Genomic DNA, 18,441 nt, shown 5'->3' on the forward strand with positions numbered 1-18,441 from the left:
TGGGCACAAGGGTGGGTTACACCCCAAAAGCTGCTGCTGCAGCTTGCCCGGGCAACACAGGGCCCTCCTCCACACCTGAGAGCCGAAGGGGCCTCAGGTAAGCTCAGCGCCTAGGCTTGTGAGAAACACTGTTTAACTGGAGGTGAGGCCTTGACAGCAGCGTCTGCTTGGGGAGCCAGGCTGGGATCACCAGCTGCCGGCTTATACTTAAGCAGACCTCCTTCTCTACCTGTGACTACGGGTGCAGAGCAACCCAGATGCGCCTCCACACTAGGCTATAAAGAAACAATTAACCACGGTTAATGGCCCATAATTTGTTATTTCTGTATTCTATTCCCAAGGTTCCCTCCTAAGTTATTACCCATGAAGAAACATAAAACTGCACATAAAACTGTGTATTTCATAGAAACAAAGTAAGTGAGCTCTTTGTTGTTTATTTCCTTCTGCTTTAAAACAGTGGGCCTTCCCAGCTAGAAATGAGGTTCACTCCCACAGCTGGGAAAGGCTGCCTGCCACTCAGGGTCTCACATCATTACAATCCAGGGACAGGACAGCTAGTGTCAGGGCCTAATCCAAAATGAAAACATGGGCCCCCTGTTCTATACAGTAGGAATATATTTGGAACTGCAGCAGAAGCGCATTAGACCGAGGCAAGGCTCTTCTGAGCCCTGTGACTGCGGAGGCTGTGCACACAGAATGTTCTGGGTCCTGGTGGCGGGGGAGGGGTGGGGGAGGACTCCACCCTGAGGAGTTCAGCACACAAGCAGCTCCTCCCCTGGCAGAGCCTCTGCAGCGGAGGGGGCGTCAGGAGAGGCCTGAACCAAGTCCGGGCGTGCCGGCGGCAGATAGGGTGGCCAAGGACAGCATCCCCCTGGTGGGCCTTGCAGCTCTGCCCTGCCTGAGGTGAGGTCTTAGAAGGCTGGAGGATCAGAAGAGAACTGGGTGCCTGAGGACGCCGGGAGGAGGGGCGGGAATGGGTGTAGAGAACACTGGGATTGAGGCATGAGGAGAGGGAGTTTCTAGGCATGGGATGACCCCGGTTTTATTTTCATTTCTTCAGGTTTTAAACTGAAGTAGAGTACATCCAATTTAGATGATGATTTTGCCCCTCTAGCCCTCTGTCCTCCCCACCCGCCTCCAGCAGGATGCTGTCGTCCGGCCGAGGGAGGCGGAGCCCGCAGCACGGCTGGCCCCTCTGCCCTAGCAGTGCCCGCTGGCCTTGTCTGTGACGGCAGCCGCCTCATTGCCTGGCTTTTGGATCATCAGACTGGAGTTGAAGTTCTCATTCTGCGGCAGGTTAGCTGAACGACCTTGGATAGGGCTCTTCACCTTGCTAAGCCTCAGCTGCTTCATCTGTAAAATGGGGATGATAACACCTATCTTAAACAATGGGAGTCTGGACAAAGGGGGCTTAGCACCCAGTACATGCTCAACAAACTGGCTTCTTGTCTCCCTCTCCCTCCCTCAGGCCCTAGTTTACACATTGCTTCCCTAGGGACCCTCTCCTGACTTGCTGCAGGGCCCCCAGACCGCTCCGCAGCGTTCTCACACTTACCGTCTCTGTCACCACTCCTCTCCGTGAAGGCAGGGTTCTGGCTTTCTCTGCCTCATCCACTGAGGCACCTGGCAGGAAGTGGGGTTTGTATTTTGCTACTTGACTGCTACCCCTGTACAGAATCAAAGGTTTCCAGGCGTGGGGCAGGGGGTCCCTGTAATATTCCCCCGCCAACTCCAGGTAAGTGGACAGATGACCACATTATATAAATAAACAGTGGAAACCAAGAGAACCCCACCTGATTTAAGTTAGACCTAGGGCCCTGGGGTGACTCATCATAGCAGATCCCGTTCATGAGAAGCAGGCCTGGGTCAGGTGACCACTCGGGGCAGGCTGCAGCAGCCAGGACGCCAGTGCTCCAGACGGACGGACACTGCCCTGGGCATGCAGTCAGGCTGGGGCGAGGAAGTGCCAGCACTACGGGCCGGACAAGCCCACACCCAGGGGAATGGCGGCGGCCCTCTGCTCGTCGACCCACGGCCACCCGAGCGGTTGAGCCAACGCTGCTTCTCAGGCCTTGACAGCTCCCCCCCGAGGCTGACCGACCACGGGAGAGGTGTGCACACCAACGGGTCAAAGCCTTGAGAAGCCCAAGGCATGGAGGGACTGGGTGTTGTTTCAACTTTGTAAAATAACGTGACTAGAAAAGTAAGTTAAAAATCTGCAGAGGTTGATGCGTTATGAGATGAGCAGTCGTGAAACCCCCCTCTCTCCAGAAGGTCACTTATCCTCTCCCACCTCTAGAGATGGCCAGGGCCCTGGCTTCTGTGCTTACCGTGTCTCTGCACCTGAGACACGAGATTCACGCGTGTTTGCACGTGTGTCTGGCCCCTTCGCTCACTGCTGTCACACTCTGCAGGTGGCGTTGCAGGCCGTCTGCCCCTTGCCCAGGCGGCGGGCACCGAGCTGTTTTTGGCGTATGCGCTCACTGCCTTCGGGTGGGGCTGTCCTGGGGGTCTCGCAGAGGTGACGGGGGAGCAGCAGGAGCGGCCGTGGGCACAGCGGTGGGCAGCTGGGAAGGACTCCCTGCTCGGACAGGGCTATGGGCGTAGAGCGGGGCGGGCGGTGCTGTGGAGGAAGGGCTGCCGGAGGCCCTGCTCGGACTACAGGAGCGCAGCTCCTCTGAGGGCAGGGGGTCAACTCCCCCACCTTCGGTCCCTACCACCTGGGCCCACTACTCTGCTCCCCAGGGGCACCTCTGGTAGCTCTCCTTTCCAAAGATGGGCAGACATCAAGAGGTTTGTGTTTGGGAAGTTCGCCAACTGTCCGGAATGGAGGTGAGGTGCCAGCACCGCGGCCTGTGGCTCAGCCCTCACCGGCCCTGGAAATGAGCCACCCAGCCAGAGAAGGTGTCCCCGGTCACACTCCCCCCACATTGCCTGGATCTTCGCTAGTTCACGGCGGGGACCATCCTGGCTAGAGGTGGCCAGGAATCCTGTGAGCACTGAGAACCCGACACGTCTCCCTTCTCCCTCCAGCTGGGCAGGTATAGGCGAGAGAAGTTCCTTGCCTTGGAGCAGGCTGGCTGCCTAGAAAACAAGGGTTCCTGCCCCCTCCAACTCTGGACGACATGGGAAAGCAGGTATGGGGGGGCTCCGGCAGAGCAGAAGTTCAAGTGCGAGCTTTCGGGATGCTGCCCTCCAGGCTGCATGGCAATTAAGTTTGTAAAACACGGCTGTTTGCTCATTGGTTAACCCACAAAGCTGTTGCGGATCCAAACAAACTTCCCCACAGAGGAGAATCAGAACAGACTGGAGTGGTCAGGGCCACAGCCCAAGTCAGCGAAAGAACTAGAACACAGGTCCCATGATCCCTGGATCAGGGCAGCACCGAGCTACACAAACACAGGCACGGGCCCAGGCAGACACCCAGCTCTGGTTTCTTCAGACTAAGAGTTGTCTCAACCCCGATGGAGTCGGTGTTTGCTGCCACTTACCAATGAGTGTAGCCCGTGGCATCTGAGGACTCAGAATGAGGTCCAGGAAAAAGTGAGCAGAAGAGCTGTGTGGCAGGCGATTTGACTGTCAAAGGGCTGAAGAGAAGCTCTCCGGAAAACTGGAGAAGGCCTTGACTAAAAACCACCCTTGTGGCCGACTGTACTATGTACAACAGCATTTCGTTTCATGTTTGATTTCCAATCACATAACTTTAGGACGGAAATATATATATATGTATAAAATACTCTTTTTCTAAGAATTAGCTCATAGTTGCAAATACACTTTACTAATAGATACTTGTTTCAGTCAAGCCTTTTTCATTATTTACTATGTGAAACTCTGGTCTCTGTCTACAGTGGGTTAACTCTAAAAGGGTTTTCCAGCTCCCAGTTCTTTCTGGATAATGAGGATCTTTTATCTGCCCAGTCTTCCCTAACAGACAGAAATGCCACGTTATCTCCTGGGATAGGGATGCATCTTAAGTCACCAAAGAAGCCTGTGCAGAACAACCAGTCTCATTAGTTGTTAAAAGAGTGAGCTGGTATATCCAGAGCTGTCAGAAGCAAAGTGTAAGCTCAGGTCTCAGGGCCCCAGAGATGAAGCGCAAGCAGGTGACTGACACCCAGGCTCTTGTCCTCAGCTTTTCAGGCCTTGGCAGTGATCTCCGAAGGTCTAGAGGGCTTTGGAGGGCAGAGCTACAGAGGACATGAGAGGCAAAGGATTCGCCCCTTCGCCCTCCCGGCCTCGGGCAGCGCACAGGAGCCATGGGCACTGGCTTTAGCTGCCACGGTTCATTCCTGCCTAGTGTGGCTCAGAACTTCCTATGACAAGCTTCGTAAGGTGGGCAGGGCTTTGGGGAAGAATTCAACTACCATCTGGAAAGAGGAGGTTAACTTCCTACCTGGACGTGGGGGAGAGGAAGGCAGAGTGGCATCAGGTTCACACCTGCTCCAGGCTGACTGGGAAGGAACTGCGACATCCCAGCGCCTTAGACCCGGCACGCAGAGGACTAGCGACAAGGCCCGGGCTGCAGGCCTTCTGGCTCAGCCCTCCTTCCAGCGGACGAGACCGGGTGAGCGGAGTCCTTGGGCCCCTGAGAACTAGTCCCTCGGGTTGATGCCTCGGGCTGCTCAGGGGACTACCTGATGCCTTAACAGCTTCTCCGAGCCCCTGGGGAAGGAGGCCTTCACTGCATTTCTGGCAGAGACATGGATGGAACTGTTGTTAATAAAGTACCTTGACTTATACAAGTCTCCAGGGAAGCACGTGTGGAAGGAGAGCAGAGACGTGAACGTCAGGAACGCCAGCACCACACAGGAGCAAGGCCAGGCCAGGCTGGCACAGCCCGAAGGCCAGCTGCAGAGGCAGGAGAGCCAGCGGGGACCCCAGAGAACACACGTGTCGGGCACAGAGGTCTGAGGCAGCGGCTGGCTGGTCTATCAAGTCGAATGAAAGAACAGACATGTCACCCAGGGCGGGTCCCCAGGGCTGACAGGAACTTTTTGTCAGCAGGTACCAGCATCTAAGGGGGACTTGAAAGACCTCCAGTTCTAGGGGATGACTGTCCAACAGGCAAAGTACAGTAGGGGAACCATTTATAATTAACTCACATCTGTTTTAATTTGAATGATGAAGCCTTAAGTGTGTTCAGCCACCCGGGCTCCTCTGGCATGGGAAGTGGCGAGGAGGGTGAGCTGAAGGGAAGGTGGTCACTCTTTTCCAATCTCAGGCTCACCTGCTCAGTAGCAGACACAGCCTGGCCCAGGCCTGTGCCTCAGCCAGCCACGCTGTGCAGAGGCAAGGCCCAGCGCGCTCCCTCCCCGGCTGCTCGGCCTGCAGAGCGACTGCTCTGTGCATCTCTCGGCTTCTGCAGTCTTCAGTCAGGAACCTGGCAAACTGAGGCCACCTCAACTCCAACAGGCAGTTTTTCTCTGGCTCCTCTTTCTCATTGCTATTATAGGATTCTAAAGCAGCAGTGCACCTCCAGACCTGCCTCCATTTAAAATATATGAACTTTAAATATCGATATATGAACTTTGCAGTCTTTGAATAGTGACACAATTGCATGTTATTGTAAGTAAACTCAGATCAGAATGTTACCTCTGTAAGGTGGAAGACCCAGGGCAGGACCACTTGTCTTCAGGTGTTAAGACATGGTAGGACAGGAGCCCAGCTGGCTCGGATGGTTCCCCGCGTCCGCCAGCAGTGGACACAGCAGTCCTCGTTTCAGGGACAGAGGGGCGGGGAGCACTTATGAGGTCCTCATCATCGACCCCCACCCCGGGGCCGCTGCTCAGCGGGTGCTGCAGGGCTGGATTCCACCCCAAGCTGTGGGCTCAGAAACCCCAGATTCTTTACATCAAATAACTGGTTTTGAAACTGGCTTTTGTGGCAGCACTTCAGAGGTTCCCTGCAGTCACTCACTGCAAGTGTCATATTAAGGATGATTTTCAATATTTAACAGGTACGCTCAGAGAGAGAACACGCATGGCTTAGGCTGCCAGAGACCTCAGGTAAGGCCTCCAGTTTCGTGCTTGTGAGGGCTTCTTGGGTCGCTGCTGGGAGGGTGCAAGCCTGGTGCTGGGATCACCACACCTGGCTGCTAGTGGCTGTCCCCATGTGTGATGTTAGTGATTATAACCTTTGGGTGTGTCTCACCTGATGTATAGAAGATACGGGATGAAAGCAGGTCCTGGGTGGTCCTCTGTTAATCCTTTTTTTCAAGCATCTACTTCACCTTTGTTCATAAGCAGAGACTGCAGACAAACTTTAACTATTTCCACTTACATAGATGAAAATAAGGCTTATTCCTCTATAGCATTCCAAATAAAAGCAGATATGGACACTGAGTTCACAACTTGCACTGGTTGGAAATGCTTCCCCACGCTGACCCTTGCCACCACACTGATTTTAAGACATTATGACTTGAATTCAGTTCATTCTATTAACATTGTTTTTAGGTACTTGAAAGGTTAAAAGGAAAAAAAACTGGATTGTATATAATATTAAAACTTTTTGATTTTGGTTACCAGGGATAGGAGGAGTTACAGTTTAAGCCTTTGTGTAGTGACTGCTAGGCTCTTCTCCAAGATTTCTGATTTGCCCAATTCAAAGAGAACCAGGTTAGAATAACTATTTATCTAAGGCTGCTTTCTGGAAGCCCAAGAGCTCTGAGGGGAAGGCATCAGGAGAGAAAAGTTTCTTATTCACATTTTGCTGTTTATTCACTGGTAACCCTGGATGAATCTTTGCTGCTCCCTGAATCTCATTTTTCTCAACAAAGCATCAAACTCAAAATGGATTAAAGACCTAAGTGTAAGACCAGATACTATAAAACTCTTAGAGGAAAACATGGGCAGAATACTCTTTGATATAAATAGCAGCAATATCTTTTTCAGTCCATCTCCCAGAGTTATGGGAATAAAAACAAAAATAAAGGGGACCCAATTAAACGTGAAAGCTTTTACACAACAAAGGAAATCGCAAACAACATGACCCACAAGGGATTAGTCACCAAACAGCTCATACAACTCAGTAACAACAACAAAAAAACCCAACCCAATCAAAAAATGGGCAGAAAACCTAAACATTTTCCCAAAGACGACATACAGATGGCCAACAGCCACATAAAGAGATGCTCATCACCAGTAATTATTAGGGAAATGCAAATCAAAACTACGATGTTATTTACAAAACAGAAACAGGATGAATGTAGGGTCACTAGAGGGGAAGGGTGGGGTGAGGCAGGAGAGGATAGTTTGGAAGTTTGGAATTCACATGAACACACTGTTTTTAAAACATTTATCCAATAAGGACCACTGTAAAAAATAAAACCAGGAGGGGGGATTAAATCAGTAATTTTAATTTTAATCATCAAAACCTTTCTTCAAATCAGATCTTACTTGGAAGCCCAATACTAAAATGGGCTGGAGACTCGCTCCCCACAGAAGAGCATGAAAACCACAAAACTACCCACCTCTAACGTCAGAGTCTCAAGTCCCAGGCCTCTGAAACACAAATGTGGACTCCTGCTGTCCCCTCCAAGCCTCTTGAACAGACTAAGGGGCAGAGTAGATTTACTCCAGGCACCTAAACACTGGCCACAAGGCCGACTAGAGAACCACAGTGCAAGGGGCTGAGCAACTGCGGGTGAAACGGTAGCTCCTTAGTTCAGTCACTCAGTCTACAGCAGAATCAAGGCTGCTGCAGTAGCCCGCACTGCTGTCAGAGCAACAGGGTATTTAATCAGGATCAAGCCTCAGGGGTTAAGTTTTGCATTTAGAAAAAACTCTTAAAACCAGCCTGGAAGCAGTTAAAAGTCAATTTTGAAAGCCAATGTAAAATTTCACTGAAAATACAACTGAAATGCCAGCTGCCACGAGCAGTATAACAGAAGCTAACTAAGAACATGGATATGATAGACAGTAAGTGGTAAATAAAATACGACGGCATTTAAAACCTTTGTTAATTCCTACTTCAGAGGGTACCCTTTCCCCTCATGGCTCTGACCATCTGCCTAACCTAGAAGAGCCCTGTCTGACCAGGGAGGCAGCTGGTATCTGCAGAGCAGGCAGCAGACTCCTCCAAACAAGGGAGAGGATGCGGGCAGCACTGCCGCAGTGTATCTGGGCCAGGGAGACCCCGTCTGAAGGAGTCAGAGGCTTGGGAGCAGAGCCGCCGCCTCTCTCACTAGATCTAGTCCTGCCCTCCAGATACCTCATCGGTAAGCTCCACTTAGAACAAATGCTCTTACATGATGAAACCAACTGGCAGCTGGACGCCTGCCACATTCTCCAAACTCCAAGTGGAGTCAGTCATTCTGCTGCGCAGCCCCGGCCCGCTGTCACCACCGTCAGCCGCACCCTCGGCTAACGCGGCATGCCGCGACACAGGAGCTGTTCAGTGGCGGGATCACCCAGCCTGTGGGCCAGGCCAGGCGTATCAAGTCACGTGGCCTGAAGACTGTATTCTAGGGTTTACTCAACTCATTTTGATTTTTTTTAATAGCTGGAAGTTTTAACAAATGCTCTGGGAGCATTTTGTTCATTCCCCTTTAAATGTGCCACAGTATTTAATTCTTTAGAATATTCTTTGCTAATGTAGAAACAATGAACATTTTAGCAAAATCAACTTTCTGTACACCTTTACTAGGCAGTCTTAGTGGATCACTGCAGCGCTCTTGTTTTTTGGACTGGGATTGAGACCAAAGTACTGAAAGAAGGGAAGTACTGGAGAGACCCAGGAAAGGCAAATCCGGAGATGAAGATGATCTGGCACCTCAAGGTCACCTTTAGCGCTCGGGGGCTCAGAGATCAAATACCTCTGAGTGAGGAAAACTGGCTGTGTCCTCGGGTAACCAATTCCTCCACGTACAGCCTCCTCCATGGGGCACTTCCTTGCCTTCTGCCCACACTGTGCAGGTCTTATCCATCTTTGTAACGCCAGCAGTTCCCCGTCTACGGCCCCAACAGCTTTGTTAGATTCTACCAGGATTTCTAATTCCCCAAGGCCTAAAGCATCAGCCCTCAGGAACAGGAGCTCTGTGTAGAGACACACTCAGGTTTTCACAACGTGGCCTAAACTCCGCTCCCTGATGCACTGAAGGCCGCTGAAGTGGCACCTTCTCCCTCACACACCTGCCAGATGGCGCACAGAGATGTCAGACTGGAACCAGCTGGGGTGTTTTAAAGTGTGTGTGTACTTTAAGCAGCGAGTACATCCAGAGAGTGATGAGGGCCTTGGGAGGCTCTCAGGTGGTCATCACAGGCCACCTGGCAAGAGCCCCCAATTTGCCTCGGACGTAAGCCTGGCGACCCCAGAGCTGGGCCCTACTCGGTACCTACCCTCCCTCGGGAAGGACTGCATCACGTTACGTCCCCCAGAGGCCTGAGGGACGGGAAGGGTGCCCAACAGTGACACGGGAAGGAAAATCCCTCTACAGAGAGCAGGAGCGAGTCAGGAAGTGACGAGAAGTCATGGCCTTCTCGACTGGCTGCAGACCTGAGAGGCGGAGGTTCCTCCCTCTTGTGGGAGGAGGAAGGAGACCTCTAATTACACACACAGTCCACTCACATCCAGCTCAGCTTCTGCCCCAAGGAGTCTGCCAAGGACAGGCAGAGGCGAGGTGCTTTCTGGCCACCCCCCACCCCACCCCCCCCCGCCCCCCCCCCCGCCCCGCCCCGTCTCGGCTGAAGGCAGGCCTCGGTGCTTACCTGCTGCTGCGGGTGCTGCCCGACACACCCTTGGTGTGTGGGCTTAAGGGACCGGAGCACTGGCTGAAATCAAAGGAAAAAAAAAGCCTGGAGGACAGAGGTAGTTTTAATTACTGTTGACACTCACTCCTTCAGATAAGGAAGAATGGCCGACTGTTAAGATGCTTTGTCTTTTTAACTTTGGAGACAATAGGGGCAAAAACCATCAAGGACATGTGCTTCAGTGTGTGGACATCGAGGTCCAGGCTCCTTGCCAAGGTGTAGAGTTGAGAAGAAACCTGGTTTTCCTGTGTCAGGGTTCAATTTCTTAGCAGCACCTCAAACTGCTCTGATGTCAGAGGGAAACGGGATGAAGGGGAATACACCACAGGGGGAAAAATCAGAACGTGTTAGCAAACACTACCATGCAGAACACTAAACTTTATTCACTTTATTTATATATTTAACAGTTCTAAAGTATTTACTTCTTGCTTTGACAAAAAATGAAAAATATAGGAGCGCTGACTGACTCCTCTTTAGGAGAAAAGGGTTATATGTACAGCTACGGAGAGTTACGGTTCCTCCTTTACATACAAAGAAAAATATTAATAAAAAAGTGCTTCATTGATCAAAAAAGGGCTAAGAGCTGCAAGCATTTATTCACACTGTACATCAGACCCAAGAAACCCGTAATCATTACCTCTTGGCACCTGTCACTAGGAACTGCACAATCTTCAATTAGACTGACTTCTCCCAACCTGCAAGGCCTGACCACACAAGAGTGTGGAGGAGAACTTACACCCTGTTTCACTAAATGCAAATTCTGAGCAGCTTGCTGCCACTGTAAAGTCAGATGTGCTCAGGTGCCCTTGGCTTTGCCTGGACTGACAGCTCCAGGGAAGGCTTCCCGGCCAAGTCTTGGCTACAGCCAGGCACACACAGGAGCCACCTTCCTGAGACACAACTCGGCCTTCGCCAGGGAACTGCTCCCAAAGGATCAGGAGAGTCCCCAGGTCACACCCCACTGCTCACCACAATCTGCCGTTACCAGTTAGCAGCTTTTCGCAGAGCCTAGACGGCCCTTCCCCTGGGAGAGAGGGCAGGCACAAAACGTGGACACCAAGATCCCAAAGCACAAACCTAAACTCCGCTCTGCCCTTCTGCATGCCCACCTCCACCACAAATCCCGATTTAAGGCTCTTTGAGGGCCACATCAAAGCTTGCTGAGGAGAGGTGCCTCGCACTTCCCACGGGCTGTGTCCCTCCTCTAAGGAACCCTGCAGTCACCACGTCGCCCCTCGAGGCTGAGAAGCAGCACACAGCAGGACCGGGCAACGGCGGGGGCCTGCCAGCCGCGCCAAGGGGCGGCGGAGGAAGGCTGGTTCTGTGGGACACACTCCCCCTTTCCAGACGCTTGCACTCTGAGAGGCCGATTCTACCCCTCAAGGGGGAGATCCATGATTGTTTGGGAGTGGGGCGTCTCGGGAACCCTGAGTCTGGACTTCCCTGTGCTGGCCGAGGAAGAGAGTGTTTGGGGGCGCAGGCCCTGGAGGGGGCTTTCAGATGCCCTCCGGCTCAGCGCCTACTCCGGCCCTGACTGCAGCCGCGGGGAGCTGTGCTCTGGCCGGTCTGACGCCTGAGGGTGGGAAGTGCTGCCGGCCTGGCTGAGGGGGCTGACAACTGACAGTGAGGAGGCCCAGACACCTGGGTCTGTTAACAAGACAACAAGAATCCCGTGGAGGAGGAGATGCCAGCCCTCTCAGGGCCTCCGGAGGGTGCCCCCTCCCAACCCCACTCCCACTCCTCTGCCTGTGGGGGGACTGGCCCAGCCCCTCTTGAGGGGGAGAGGGCACACAGAACTGCTCTTAGGGCAGATGCTCTTGGCGTCCTCAGAAGCAAAGGTTTTCCGCTCAGCTCTGATGTGGCGGTGGTAACGAGGATCGGTCACAAACGGCAGCACCGGCTTTATTCCCCACTGTCTAACTCTGGCCTCCACGCCTGACTCAACCAGCCTCCTCCCATCCTGAAGAACAAAGCACCGCTCAGCATCGCTCAACAGCTGGCAACCTCTGGTCTTCCATCAAAAAAAAAATAATTATTTTTTTAAAAAGACAACCAGGGTACTTTTCTCTTTTTTGGAGGCAGAGGGAGGATAGAAAATGGAGAGAAAAAAAAATGCGGGGTGGGATGGGAAGGGAGGAATCAAACCACAACCCAGTGGTGCATCCCAAAGTGCCACCATTCTGCACAGCTGGGTCATGCCCCCGTTCCAAAGCGCACGGGCCTCCAGGTCTGCCCAGGCTGAGTGGGCCTGTCAGGGGAGCAGCAGCTTGGCCTCCGCCCGCCCCAGGTCACAGAGCTTCAGTTTGAAGTGGCAGCAATGGGCTTATCCAGTTCTAGGTCAATGCTGGAGCTTGTGGGATGCAGGCTGCTATAGCAAGACTTGCACACTCGACTAGGTTCAAAGAGCTGTTGGCTGGGAACTGGAACCTTCTGGTTACAACAACTGGAGCAGAATACGTTCCCACAGTTCCTTGAAATGAGAAAAAACAAACAGCATTAGTGTCAGCAGCAGAGACAGGCTGGGGAAACCAACTTCAGAAGGCAGAGCTGACCTGTATGCAACTCAGATGTGCTGGAGACTGGAGACTCCCACACCAAACACTCGGGTGGGTCTGGCCCAGTGAGAAGCCAGGCAGGGAAGGGACCCCTCCCGAGCACAGCCGCACACCACTCTCACTCTAAGGTCCAGGACACTTGGCTGCCTTACCACTACGGCTCAAGGTTACCAGGTGTCAGAAGATGCTGCTCAACAGAGCTCCATGGAAGCAAACAGACCCAGGGTGGAAGGCAGCTACTCGCTCGATGGCTGAGTCTTGGCCCAGGAAAACCCTGTGGCCACACCCACCTGAGCAATGGCCTCTGTATAGCTTGTGATCATAAAGAGGCCAGAGACCAATTCAATTGGTCTCTGAGCCACTCAGATGAGAGAAACCTCCAGCCCACCTGGGGAGTGAGGAGCCCGTGCCCAAAGGCTCAGAGGCAGTAACACAGAACAGGCTGCTGTCGTCTAGGACTGCTGTGCTGCCGGCATGCGAAGCCAGGAGACGAGCGACCCGTGCCACGTGCTCAGGGTAAAAGGACAATGCAGATGAACACGCGTGCACACATACCCCCGATTAGACAAGGGTCAGTCACTCGTGGGTCACTCTGCTGCCCGCATGCATCTCCAGGGAGTATCCGCGCTCTGAAGGCCTGACTGCACCCTGACTTCTCACCCTTCCTCCATTTGAAAGCCCAGCTCTGACGTGTGTGCAGCATAGGTTTGCACAGCCAAACAGATGCCCTACACGGCCTCCAGGAAAGGGAACTGGCAGAGGCTGAGGTTCTGCTCACCTTACAGCCCCACTCTGAGAAGGTCCTAAAATCAACCCCAATTAAGCCCAACAGGAGGCTCCCAAAGAGTCTGATGCAGCCCTCCAACGACGTGGGGTCAAAAGCTAACGGGTAACTCCTCCTCAGCCAGCGTCACTCACGACCTTCTCCTTGATGCTCCTCAGAAAGGAAACCCACTGCTGGATTAAGGACCACTTAAGTACAAAAGAGAATGCTGAATACCCTTTGCAGACAAAAGAATACCACAAAAGGAAAGGGACAATGAAAAGACAGAAGGAAAACCAACACACAAGACTTCATCCTCTGGAATGCAGTGAGTAATTCACAACTGTTTCTGAAAAGCGTGCATCAGTAAGAACCTGTGGTTACAGAGAGAAATTGCCTCAATCTATCTCTTAATGTGTACATTTATTTCACATACCTGCTGGAATTCAACACAAAGGCCTGACATGAATTTGATGAGCTAAGCTTGTCTACCTGACCTCTCTCAGGCAATCCTGACAGATGCCATGTGGGGTCTTGCCTTGCAGTTTTCAATGCTAGCAGTTCTCTGGAAAGACCACCTCTGTTCGGTACTGGGCTCTTTTTTTTTTTTTCCAAAGGAAAAAAAAAAAAAGAAAAGAAAAGACCAGTGATGCCAGTACCATTCTGGCATCGCAGGGAATGACTGACCCAAAACACAAAACTCTAAAAACCCCTCTACCGGCCACTTCACAGGACCAGCCCCTGCTGAAGCAGCCCTCTTCAGGGCTCGCCTGAGCAGATGGCTCGCCTGACCTGTGCAGTCAGCAGGCGCACCCTTGGCTGCAGCCTGACCGGCTCCAGTGGTCTCCTCAGCCAGCGGCTGTGGTGCCCCCTCGCCCCCAGCCCACCCGCCTGCGCTCCCGGACCCAAGCTTCATCCCAGCAAGTGCAGAGAGGGGGAATGGGAGCGTTAGTGTGGAGAGGTTATGCAGGTGTGCAGACACCACAGACAGGCTGTGCAAATGCTCACCATGTTTGATCAACACGATCAGTGTCCCTGCAAGGAGGGGAGAGAGCGCTCAGAGGAGCCAACTAGGGACATCTGGGCTTGGGTGAGGGCGGGGAGATGCACAGTCCTGGAAGTATCATTGCTGGACAGGGGGGTGTTCCATTTTCAATCCAGGCCCACTCACGCAGGTGAGCTCTGTCACAATTCAGATCAAATTCCTATCCCAGGAACACTACGTTCCAGTCACCACCCCAGCTGGGGCAAAGCACCCGTAGCCACTCACTCTGCAGCCCAGAAAGAAGTTAAGAGCCTTGTGGACAGAAAACTGCCTGCTCAGCCAGTCCCACCAGCCCCTACCCGCAAGAAGTATGGGGTCAGGGAGCAGGGCAAGGGGCAGGCAAGTGAGCTCCCTGCCCACAACAGGAAAGCTCTTTTGCTCATAGCAGCCATGCTGCAGGGGAAGCACTTTCATTCTAAGAGTAAGAAGTGGTGGTTTGGGTGGAGATGGCTGTTGTTCACCAACCAAGGAAGAAAAAACAAAAAGGGACATCATTTGTACATTTCAAAACTTACTCACAATCACTCTAAAATGAGAGAGACCGACCAAATGCAGTTATGTAAACACCGATTTCAGAGGCACAAAAGGTGAGCCGGGGTCCTGAAGACCCATGGGTCTGCCAGCCAGATGCCCGCATCTCCATCTGCAGGCTCATGCCCCAGCCTCGGCCCCCACACCCCCGCCCGCCCCGCCACTCCCCCCAGGTGCACCTGCAGTGATGCTTCCGGCTGGCAAGCCAGAAGGCGCTGTCACACGCGTAGCAGTGGGCGGCCAGGTGGTCAGGGAGCCAACGGGTCATCTGTAAAACAACGGGGCCAGGTCAGTGACAGGAGACGGGCATCCAGCTGGAGCCCACGGAGCCATGCCGGGGCAGCAAGCGTCACAAGGACCACACTGGCTCCAGGGGCACCAGCCCATCAGGCCTGATGTCAGCAGTACAAGAAAGGCGTCCAAATCACTCCCCTCGAGGGGACTCCAAACACCCCTGAGAGCGAGAGGCAGCCAGAGTAGCCCGGCTGCTGTGAGAGCGGGCAAGGCTCCATGCAGAGGCACTGAGGAGAGGGCTGGCTCGAGTTGCCCTGGCTCAGAAACTCCAGATCTGACGGGGAGCCATAGGTGCTGAGACTCAGAGAGGGCTAAGTGTGCGGTGAGCTCTTCCCTTGGCTGGGGCAGGGGGAACAGACGATGGGGGTGGAGAAGAACCGCAAAATAGTTGCATGGGTGGCACTCAGAACAGGGGCTGAGCCTGTACCTCCGTGTCCTGTTTATCCACCTGCTCCCAGCTGGCTTCAGAGAAAATCTCTGTGCTGCAGCGAGACAAACAGTTCTGATCCAGATTGCTTTCCGAGTCGGGAATTGAAGTCTGTTGGCAAACAAACACAGCTGAACAGAATGAACCTGGTCTCCTCCCAGAAGAAGAAAGAGCTTGGCAAAGAAGGGAGCACAAGGAATGTGGGCGGGCCTGGGTGTTAGGGCTGCTGAATCTCTAGGTGCCTCAGCCATCGAGAGCTGGGTTGAGGAGGTGCAGAGACAGGGTTGAGCTCAGCTGGAAGAGAGATACACAGATCTAAGGCGGGGTGCAGTGACTCTGGAGTGGCAGGGCAGGCCTCGGGTTCCAGGGAGTGAGTAGGCAAAAGTGACCAGGGTGGATTGGGAACTCCACGTTGGCTGCTCCAGGGGACCTGCCAATCTAACCCTGCCACTGACATCTGTGTGCTGAAACAGTGGCTTTGGGCATGTCCTCCTTTCTCTGAAGGACTCTTTGGGAAAATGAAAAAACCAAGTCAGTTTGAAGTGAAGTCATTGGATGAGCCCGCCTTTAATGTACGCTGACTGATTCAGAGCCAGACTCAAACCTGTACTTAATCATGCGAAGTCAAACCCACCAGGAAGGAGAGTGTCTCCCTGAGACCCTCCCCTCAGGTACCCCCACTTCCAGTCACCAGGCCCATCTGCACTAACTCCCGACCGTACTAGAAACCAATCCTCTTCCCATCTCTACTGCCATCACCTGCCACAAGATGGGTACAAATATGTTTCAAAGAACTAAACCTTCCAAGCCACAGCTCACGCTATTGGGGGCGGGGTAGGACAGGCACATCTGTGTTGCCGGACAAAGGTCACTCTGCCCAGTTCACGCTCTTCAAGGCCTGACCCTCTCTGCACAGAGAGTTGGCCAACCACACGGTGAGTGCGCCCTCTTCCTGCCTCTCCTGGAGACAGGACACCTGTGGAGAGTACGTAGGCAGGAGAGAAAAAGCAGCCCTGCCGGTCACCTGGCGGAGGCAGGTCTCCAGCCTCTCCCCAGGGCTATTCTAGACCTTTCCGACTGCTTCTGAAATCGGGCAGAGGGCGCCCGGTGCAGCATGCCCATCTCCTGTGCAGACGGAGGCACCATGGTGTACTCACCACTTCATCCCCGAAGTCCCCGTTGAAGCGCAGGGAGCTGGTCAGGTACTGGCTCTCCAGGCGACTCCTCAGCTCCTGGACTTGTTTCTTCAAGGTCTCCACTTCCTGCTGGTGGCCCGACTCAATCTGACGCAGGCGCTGCTGGATCGTGTCCGTGTACACAGGCATGCCGTCGTCGTCCAGGTGGCTGCGGGAAGGCTGCTCAGGGCTGCCAGCGGCCGACGGTCTCCCCGAGTGGCCGTGCAGCCACTTGTGGTGCAAGCTCCTCGCGTGTACGTGGGCAGAGCTGCAGCTTGTGGCTGACAGCTGGCGGCTCAGGGAGTCCTTGCTCCTCCCGGTCTCCCCGTTGGCGCAGTGTCCATTGGGGGTGGGGTACTTCTGGAGAGTACTAGGCCCTGCGGGCTGCTCCGAGGCCTTATTTTCAGTCTCTGGGGCACCGTTGCACACAAGCCCCTCTTTACATTCGGCTAAAGGAAAGGCACTAGGAGAATGCGCTGGGCTCCAGGCGCCGCCAGGGGAAGTCCTGCGCACCGCAGGCCCCAGCTGGGGCGTCTCCGCCAGGCTTCTCTCTGCAGGCCTGGGCTCCACGGCTGGAGGAAGCACATCCTTGCTACTGAGCTGGCCCCTGTGGACTGGGCCAGGTCTATGATGGCCCTGGGGCCCACTGTCTGACTTCACTTTATCTTCCATTAACATGTCCACAGACCCATCCATGTTTGGTCCTCTGGTCTCAAATGGAACTTGGGAGGGCAGAGAACTTGACGGTGAGGCACCAGAGTCAACGTCCACGTCTGCTGAGACGGGAAGGCCTGCCTCCTCCCGGTCCTCTGCCACAGCTCCCATCTGAGACGGTGCCACAGGGACCTCCTGGGTGCCCTCTCCCCTGGGCGGCTCCTGGAGAGAACTGGGGAGAACACTGGGCCCGCCCTGCTCAGGAACACCCTGTGAGAGCCCAGGAAGGCTGGTGCCTGGACGGCTCCTTAGGGCAGCCTCACCCACCTCTGGCTGCTGATCAGGTTCACGAGCTGAGCCCTCGGGGCTCTTACCCCTGCTCCCCTCTTCCAACAGAGCCTCCTCCTCGACCTCCTGCACCCCCCTGTGGGCTGGCTCCTCCACCCCACTCTCCTCTTTGGTGGCCTCTTGTAAAATGTTCTCCATCTGCCCCTCAGCTACTCCAGCCGCAACAGACAGCTCGGCACCACCCAGCACTTTGGTCGGCCTCCCCAGGCTGTCAGGCTCCACAGGCTCCTCCCCAGGGCCAGCCAGGGTGCTCAGTTCCAGCGAGCGACGGTGCTCCTGCCACTTCTCGTTCAGGCTCGGGTCACTGCTGCGCCGGCTGGCCAGCGGCACTGTGTTGTCGCAGGCGGTGGTCAGATTGTCAAATGATCTGGTCTTTGGTAGCCTAAAGAAAGGAGTTTGGGGGAATGAGGATCTGAGGTTATTCTAGGTAAGTCAGAGACAACAGGTTTTAACAGGCAGTCATTTCCTCACTGGCTCCATCACAGCTACTCCAGGAGCCGTGGTGTATCTGGAGTAAGACTTAGGCTGCAGGCAGGCTGAGCTCCAGGCTGAGACCTTCTACCCTCAGGCACCTCCCGTACCTCATGCCCAACACATACAGATAAACTACTGCCAAACAAGGTTTTAGAAAGACAATCTTCATGATACTTCTGCATTTCTCAATTAGTGGCAAAGCAAAGTAGCATTGCTGTTTCTGGTATCACAATATTTTAAATTACTCTATTATTCATCAGTCTGAATTCAGTAAAGCTAATTCATAGGTTGCAAAGCAGACTATCATCTAATAAAATATGCCTTTTAAGGGCAAGATGACACGTCACAACAGGGAGGCAGGAGCACAAAGCTGTGGGTCACAGGCACACAGAGGGTTTGCTCCATCACTGAGAAACTGCCCAAGAGCAG

At 53.7% G+C, this 18,441-nt stretch overlaps 1 protein-coding gene and 1 long non-coding RNA gene across 12 annotated transcripts in view; one reads left to right on the forward strand and one right to left on the reverse strand.

The window, feature by feature from the left end:
* Positions 1–785: 785 nt before the first annotated feature.
* On the forward strand, positions 786–9,533 carry LOC136145984 (uncharacterized). 2 transcript variants are annotated; one of them, XR_010658874.1, is made up of 4 exons: positions 786–903; positions 1,115–1,296; positions 3,034–3,137; positions 4,133–9,533. It is a non-coding gene; the product is annotated as an uncharacterized lncRNA (long non-coding RNA). The 2 variants fall into 2 exon arrangements; XR_010658873.1 differs by having other exon boundaries at positions 3,034–9,533.
* Positions 9,534–10,104: 571 nt separating this feature from the next.
* The window catches only part of MTMR3 (myotubularin related protein 3), a 125,979-nt gene continuing 117,642 nt past the window's right edge, over positions 10,105–18,441 (reverse strand). For 7 of the 10 annotated variants that reach the window (XM_065903733.1, XM_065903740.1, XM_065903735.1 and 4 more), the window contains 5 exons: positions 16,519–17,920; positions 15,362–15,472; positions 14,820–14,908; positions 14,073–14,099; positions 10,105–12,216 (listed from right to left, as the gene is read on the reverse strand). In XM_065903733.1, coding sequence (XP_065759805.1) covers positions 12,045–12,216; positions 14,073–14,099; positions 14,820–14,908; positions 15,362–15,472; positions 16,519–17,920 — 1,801 coding nt within the window. In that variant the 3' untranslated portion in view covers positions 10,105–12,044. The remainder of the gene's footprint in view (positions 12,217–14,072; positions 14,100–14,819; positions 14,909–15,361; positions 15,473–16,518; positions 17,921–18,441) is intronic. The other 3 variants (XM_065903737.1, XM_065903736.1, XM_065903738.1) reach the window with 3 other exon arrangements.

Source organism: Muntiacus reevesi, chromosome 13, assembly GCF_963930625.1.
Source record: "Muntiacus reevesi chromosome 13, mMunRee1.1, whole genome shotgun sequence".
In the NCBI taxonomy this organism is placed as follows: domain Eukaryota; kingdom Metazoa; phylum Chordata; class Mammalia; order Artiodactyla; family Cervidae; genus Muntiacus; species Muntiacus reevesi.